Here is a 7,747-nt window from a genome sequence, read left to right on the forward strand (position 1 = left end):
ATTTGGCATTGCTACAGACTATGTTTAAATTGCACCAATAATTTTTTATTTTGTTTTAAATGTATGGGCTCAAGCCGGCCCAATCTAAGAGGAAGAAAGCCCACTCACGGGCTCACAGCTGTGGTCCAAGACCTGACCACCGTATTCTTTATCATTCTCGATTCTTAATTTGTTCATTTTTTTTCTTTATACATCCAAGCCAACAGATCATTCTTCGCTTGGATTCATTCATTTTCAATTCTGACCTGTTGCAAAACACAGTCGCTGATTCATATCTGCAAATTCGATTCCTTCCATCGATGGCTGGCGCCGCCTCGGCGCTTTTTCTTCTCGATATCAAAGGCCGTGTCTTGATTTGGCGCGACTATCGCGGCGACGTCTCTGCTGTTCAGGCTGAGCGCTTCTTCACCAAGCTCATCGAGAAGGAGGTCCACTCCCCTCTCTATACACCTCTATTCTTTTGATGAGCTATTGCCTAAGCTCTTTTGGTTTTTGAGTTTGTTGATTAATGAAAAGCCTTCTGTTATGTAGAATTGTGCTTCAATTTGATATATGGAGATTTGCGTTCTGCATAAATGTGTTGCGATCTTTACTTTGATTTATTTGTTTTTTTCTTTTCAATAGTTATGGTTTGGAGAAAGGCGTTGTTCAAATACTGAGTTTAGCTGTTTGATTTTGGTTTGATCTGGTTGCAGGGTGATCCACAGTCTCAGGATCCAGTGGTCTATGACAATGGAGTGACTTACTTGTTTATACAGCACAACAATGTTTACTTGATGACTGCATCTAGGCAGAATTGTAATGCTGCCAGCCTTCTTCTCTTTCTTCACCGTGTAGTTGATGTAAACGCTTTTTTCTCTCTCCCTAATGATTTAACATTTTACTCTTGGGTTATGTTGCAATAGTATAATTCTAGGGTGTATATGATTTTAGTTTTTGATGGTCTGAACAACTGCATGCAGGTGTTTAAGCATTATTTTGAAGTGTTAGAAGAGGAATCTTTGAGAGATAACTTTGTGGTTGTGGTGAGCTACAAACAACTCTTTCATGTGCTTGAAAATGGGGGAAAATGAAAATATTTGTCGGAGAATAGATGATTTTTTATTCTTTTTCTTTTTTTAATGATGTCTTATGCGTTTTGACAGTATGAGTTGCTTGATGAAATCATGGACTTTGGTTTCCCTCAATATACTGAAGCAAAGATTCTTAGTGAGTTCATCAAGACTGATGCTTATAGGATGGAAGTTGCTCAGCGACCTCCAATGGCTGTAACAAATGCTGTGTCCTGGCGAAGTGAAGGGATACGGTACAAGAAGAATGAAGTAGGTTGACTCCTTGCACATTTTACTCATTTTGAATTCAGCTAATGGCTGGCATCTTATGGAAGTATTTCTTGTGTTTGATCAGGTATTTTTAGATGTGGTGGAGAGTGTCAACATACTGGTCAACAGCAATGGGCAAATAATACGTTCAGATGTTGTCGGGGCACTCAAGATGAGAACATACTTGAGGTACGTGGCTATTTTCTTTGAAGTAAATTATTTGAAGAACAGAGGTCCTTTAGGATGAATTTATGAATTAATTGCCTTTTTTTATGGGATTTTTTTTTTCATCAATGTTTGGCCTATAGTTCATTCTATAGATTTGCAAATATGAAAATTAATTTTAGACACTTCAATTCATGTAGTCTGGTTGCTTATGTTATATCTTATATTCCTTTATAAATGCAATTGAGTTGATAGATCTCTTGTTAGATGCTTCAAATGCAACCTGTTGCAAAATTTATGTTATGTAACATAAAAAGAAAGTAAGAAAAAGAGAAAAGGGGATTCTGGAGAGCCTATTCCTTGAGGTCATACAATAATGATATTCAGGAATTCGTAATATAGTTAATTCAAATAATAACTGTTCTAGAAACTTACAGGGTTTAAATGTGGCTTAAAACAGGAGAAAAGAGGTTAAATTTTCAATTTGAATGTGGCTTAAAACAGGAGAAAAGAGGTTAAATTTTCAAATAAAAGGAAAAGATGAATATGAACTGTTAAAGGCTGCAATTTTGCATACTGATGGACAGGCAGAAAATGGTGAATGAGTTAAAGAGATGGAAGAACCCCTGAGCATTGTGGTAGGATCACTAGGCATTATATCTATGACCCTGTCAGCATATACATAAATGAGAATGCATTGAGATCCAAGCCGCATCCTCATTAGAAGCTAAAATTACAGCTTCATTTTGTCCATTTTAGAATATATAGTCATGCATATAGACCATCCTTGATTATACAAGAGACAGACTAGCAGACCTAGGAAATTTGGTGGACAAGCGAACAAAGCATAAAAGACATAATAAAGTCATCTATCAAAGTCTACTTCATATAAATTTATATGTTTGTTTGAAAGCAAGTTGAAAGGAAAATTTTACCGTACAGTCATGTGACCGGCCATGTTATATGGTAGTGAGTGTTGGACACTGAAAGAGTCGTATGTGTCTAAGATAAGAGTTGCGGAGATGAGAATGTTAAGGTGGATGAGTGGCCATATTAAATTAGATAAAGTCCGTAACGAGAGTATTAGAGAAAATGTAGGAGTGGTGCCAATTGAGGATAAGTTGAGAGAAGGGAGATTGAGTTGGTTTGGTCATGTGAAGCGTAGACATACGGAGGCTCCAGTTAGACAAATAGAGCACATTAGATTAGATAATAGAAAGAAAAGAAGGGGTAGACCTAAACTGACTTGGAGGAGAGTAGTAAAACATGACCTAGAACCATTACACATTTCCGAGGATTTAACCCAAAATCGTTTAGAGTGGAGAAAGAGAATCCATATAGTCAACTCCAAATTTTTGGGACAAAGGCTTAGTTGAGTTGAGTTTGAAAACAAGTAATTTGTTTGCAATCAAGTAGTTTCCATCTTTTACTTTTAGATATCACAAGAATGATCATGCAATACTTTCTTGGAATCTTCAAATTCCCTAGTGAAATTTACCTTAAAATTGGACCTGCTCTGGAGCTCTTTAACTCATCTAACATATCTTCTCAAGCAAGACATCATTATCCTCATCTGCAATATATGTTTGATGTTATCATGAGAAGGGTATTGATATTGAACATGCTATCTTCAAGCAAAAGATTTGGTGAGAATCGTCACTGTAGGTTACTTTATGTACTGAGAGTTCATGTTGAAAATAGTCTTTTGACTCAAAATTATTGAAATATATAATATTAATATTAACTTAAAAAAAGTATTACCAAATTATGGAAAATGTTAGACAGAGGCAGAACAATATAATGAAATACCAACAAAATTGCAGATGAAAGAGAATTGGTATTATGGCTGTCTGAGCCAGTCCGTTAAATTGGTATACAATACAAAAATCATAGTTGCAACTTGTAAGAATAAGCGCTGCTTTCAAAAGGTTTTGTGTTGCATAGAAGACAAAGACCTTGCAAAGCAACAATCGTATCATAAATCCAAATCAAAGTCAATTTTTATTTTTATTATTAACAGGAGGATTCACAACATTCCAGTTTTAGTGAGAAATCAGAACTTGTTTAGTAGAGTACACGGGACAAAAGCCAAAGGAAAAGTTGAAGTCAATTCATTTTTTACTGCTTCAACTATGGCTCAATTCCTATTTATTCATTATCCAATGTTCTCATATATTAAGTTTGTGGTAGGGATGGCTCATGCCAAAATTCTCCATGCTAGTTAAGTTCTTGTCTATGGTAATTTTTATATAATAAAATTTCGTGATGGATTAAAATTAACCATGTATCATTTCTTGTAGTGGCATGCCTGAATGTAAACTTGGCCTGAATGATAGAGTACTTCTGGAGGCTCAAGGTCGAGCAACAAAAGGGAAAGCTATTGATCTGGATGATATCAAATTCCATCAGTAGGTTGCCTTACTCTTTTTTATCTTTATTTTCATAATTTACTAGTGATTTTGGTGCTTAACATTTACTTAGTAATGTACTTACACAATCATGGACATGTGTGCATATATAAGCATATGTTTGGTGCTAAACATATATGTGCATGTGCACACACACGCACATGTATATCCGATGGAATCTGCCTGCTAAAATATTTTTATTGACACTAGGGTTGTTGTATTCTTAATGTTACTCAATTTACTGACTTTTAGCCTTTCCTCTTTATCTTCCTTTTCCCCTCCTCTTTCTGTTAGGTGTGTGCGTTTAGCTAGATTTGAAAATGATCGGACGATATCCTTCATACCACCTGATGGATCTTTTGATTTGATGACGTATAGGCTTAGTACTCAGGTTTGTTCTATGTTTTATTCACCTTATATGGTCTGCCACTGCTTTCCTTTTCCTTGCTTGTTACTTTTGTTTTTGCCTATGGTAGGTAGGGCAGATATTGATCCATGTGGGATAGATGCTTGATTGTCTTCTAGTATATTAGTGGATTGACCTTGTACATCAATAGTTGATTTTTTTTGGCTTATTAAACAAATATAAAGCATCTAACATTCTACTTTTTAAGGTTTCAGGTGAAACCTCTTATTTGGGTAGAAGCTCAAGTTGAAAGGCATTCTAGAAGTCGAATTGAGATAATGGTGAAAGCTCGGAGCCAGTTTAAGGAGCGAAGGTAAGTTTCAGTTTTCATTGGGAAACTGATGACGGATATGGTTGCAGAAATGAGAAATGAATCAATTGGAAAATGAATGTTGGAGAATGTTAACTAGGCATTGTTTGGTTGGAGGGAATTTAAAATCCATGGAATTATAAAACAGGGAATGTGAAATCCATGGGATTTACAATTCCATTGTTGTTTATAAAAGCAAAATTGGATTAAAGCTAAATTTAGCCCTTGAATTTTTTGCCAATGTCTAATGAGGGCCAAAATTTAACTTTTGATCCAAATTGGGACAATTTATTTTATGCTCAATCTATCCCAAAATCATAATTAAAATTTTAATTTTTATGTTTTTTAAATAATAAACATTATTTTTTATTTTAAATAATAATGATAAAAAAGAAAGCTAAAACACACTGAAAGGAGAAAGCATTTCCAAAAAATCACTGGCGGCATCTTATTTCCTCCAAATGAAAAAACAATCAATTTTTTGGGCTGTGCTTTTGAGAGAATTCTGATTCCAAAAGGATTTAGCAAGCATTTTCATAAATAATCAAAATATTTCCATGAAAAAATTAAAGAGGAATTTCATAATCAGAAACATACAAAATCCAAATTGTTTTTGGGGAGGGTTTTTTTTTTTTGTTTTTTTATTAATCGGGCAGGTTGGGGAACAATGTAGCCATGAGAGTGAGCACAACGTGGCTTTATATAGTTAATAATTGTAACTTGTAATTAGGCAGAAGGCTAGTTCTGGAATATTATACTTTTGGTGAAATCCTTGCCTAAAACAGTGAACTTGGCAAAATCTGACATCTTAGGTTGGATTTAAAACCCTAAAGAATCTGATTTTTTTTTTTTAATTTTTAAAATTTTACTTTGGGTTAGGGGTGTGTACAAGGGCAGAATGTTAGTCTTATCCTCATTTTTCTTTTGTGTGTATTTCTAGAGACATTGAGCTGTTCCTTCACAAAAAGGCACTTGGTTTCTTTATTCCATTCACTTCACTTGCGAGAAACATTATCTTTTGTGAATTTGACTCCTTTGTTGTTTTCTGGTACAGTACTGCAACTAACGTTGAAATTGAATTGCCTGTGCCATCTGATGCTACAAATCCTAATATCCGGACTTCAATGGGTTCTGCTACATATGCCCCTGAAAATGATGCTTTGGTCTGGAAAATCAAATCTTTTCCTGGTAACAAGGTAGTAGTTCTTTTCCAAGTCCCATGAATGCTGTTTAAAACTGCCGCCAAGTTTTTAATCTCATCTATAAATTATATTGTTTAGGAGTACATGTTGAGGGCAGAATTTGGTCTCCCTAGTATAACAGCTGAAGAAGCAGCTCCTGAGAGAAAAGCTCCGATCCGTGTGAAGTTTGAGATACCATATTTTACTGTCTCTGGAATTCAGGTACATGCTTTAGTATTTCTCGGTTGTAAGGAGACTTGCACATATTTTGCCTCACCATGGTGACATAATCCTTTATCGAGCGCTATCTGAATCTAAAAATTGGTAACACAACTTTTTTTATTTATCACACTAGTATATCACCATGGTTTTAGGATGTTGTGGTGTAATCATAATTCAGATCTAAAAAATTGGTGTCCCGCACTATCTGTTGCAATGAATTTAGATCAGATGTTGAGGAAAAGGCACAAGTCTCATAATCTTGTATAGAAAGGGAGTTTTCATAGGCTTTTCTTTTTCCTTTTTTTTTTTTTTGGGTTCTAGCAGCTTTCAAGCATCTGACTATGTGTGCTGCAAGCAAGTACTTTGACAATTCGGCTATTACTCCAATGGCAATGTCACAACCTTTTAGAGAGTGTAAAATATGCTAAAATGGGGAGCCTGATATGATACAACTGAATGGAAAAGCATTTCTAAGATACACATTGCAACCTGTTGTGATGGCTAGTGCAATGAGGTCCCACCACACTACATCCCTTTCAATATTAGCACATTATTTCACTATTGTGTGCATGGGCATGCATGCATTTTCTTTTTCTTCTTCTTCTTCTTTTTTTTTTTTTTAAATTCATGATGTCTATATTACCTCATGTAGACATGGTTTTTGTTTGTATTGTCGTTGGGCATGAGAAATAGTCTTAAATTCAATATTGGTGACTGGGATTTTGTAGGTTCGGTATCTAAAGATCATTGAGAAAAGTGGATACGTGGCTCTACCGTGGGTCAGATACATAACAATGGCTGGTGAATATGAATTAAGACTAATGTGAGGCTTCATTGATTATATTGCCTTTTCCAGTCACGGTACATACACAGGAGTGGAACTTGTATACAAATAATAGTGATTCCCATGTGAAGGCTTCTCCCAAATTTTGGTGACTTTGAAGGGTTTCTTTGTTTTGTTTTTCACTTAACATTTCGATGGAGTGTTAATGTTGTTTTGATGCAGCAATTGATTATGCAATTTTCGTGTAATTCTACTTAGAAGTGTTTTGCTTGTTGTCTCCTTACAAATACGGCCTAATTAATAGAGCAGCTCCAAGAATACAGCCAAATTCGATAAAGTTGGACTTGTTTTTATTGCTGGAAAATCCACAGCTGCTCTTCTCAAGGTCTCTATGTATCATATCATATTTTTGTCTTCTTCCTCTTTTGTAAATAAGCTGCTCTTTTTTTTTTTTTTTTTATCCAAATATAACGGATATAAAGGTCCGTTCCAACACACCCTATCTAAATAAAAAGAGTCCAGGGCCCACAAAGTCCATAGCTAGGAGAACCTGGGCCTGGAAAAAACCTAAGGTTTTACTTGGTAGCCCAAGCCCAAACTAATGAAAAAAAGCTGCAGCCCAATCGAAGAGAACTAAGCTTTTGATTCGACCCGAGAGAGGGATCTAGTTCCAGGGAAGAGCAACTGCAGGGCTAACTCATCTCAGGGAAGGCGAAGACCACCGGATGAAGCTCAAGAGAAGCTATGCATGGCTATAGCCACCAGATGAAAACGATTTTTCAACAAAGTGTCGACCCCAAGATGTCAAGCAAGCCGAAAAGGATCCAAGTGCAGCTATTGACACAGCACCAAAAACCATGGAACAACCGAACGAAAACTGGTGAAACTTGGCAGAGCTTTGACGATCTCAATCTCGTGGTCTTTTAGGGCTAGGAAACCATCATAGGGC

At 35.8% G+C, this 7,747-nt stretch overlaps 1 protein-coding gene across 2 annotated transcripts; it reads left to right on the forward strand.

The window, feature by feature from the left end:
- The first annotated feature begins 178 nt into the window (after positions 1-178).
- On the forward strand, positions 179-7,046 carry LOC110642592 (AP-1 complex subunit mu-2). Of its 2 annotated transcripts, XR_002492484.2 has the most exons (12): positions 179-428; positions 696-842; positions 963-1,025; positions 1,146-1,322; positions 1,408-1,511; positions 3,788-3,895; positions 4,190-4,286; positions 4,517-4,614; positions 5,666-5,807; positions 5,892-6,014; positions 6,339-6,528; positions 6,743-6,881. XR_002492484.2 is itself a non-coding variant. In XM_021794692.2 (11 exons), the coding sequence occupies exons 1-11, from the start codon at positions 300-302 to the stop codon at positions 6,839-6,841; spliced, it is 1,287 nt and encodes a 428-aa protein (XP_021650384.2). In that variant the 5' UTR covers positions 179-299; the 3' UTR covers positions 6,842-7,046. The 2 variants fall into 2 exon arrangements, 1 of the variants encoding a protein (XP_021650384.2); XM_021794692.2 differs by lacking the exon at positions 6,339-6,528 and having other exon boundaries at positions 6,743-7,046.
- Positions 7,047-7,747: the final 701 nt, after the last annotated feature.

Source organism: Hevea brasiliensis, chromosome 17 (assembly GCF_030052815.1).
Source record: "Hevea brasiliensis isolate MT/VB/25A 57/8 chromosome 17, ASM3005281v1, whole genome shotgun sequence".
Taxonomy (NCBI): domain Eukaryota; kingdom Viridiplantae; phylum Streptophyta; class Magnoliopsida; order Malpighiales; family Euphorbiaceae; genus Hevea; species Hevea brasiliensis.

Bases quoted from the DNA above. Each gene is read 5' to 3' on its own strand.
- LOC110642592 (XM_021794692.2), top strand. From the start codon at position 300: ATGGCTGGCGCCGCCTCGGCGCTTTTTCTTCTCGATATCAAAGGCCGT. The intron at 843-962 runs GTAAACGCTTTT...AACTGCATGCAG, and splicing joins TTCTTCACCGTGTAGTTGAT to GTGTTTAAGCATTATTTTGA. The intron at 1,026-1,145 runs GTGAGCTACAAA...GCGTTTTGACAG, and splicing joins GAGATAACTTTGTGGTTGTG to TATGAGTTGCTTGATGAAAT.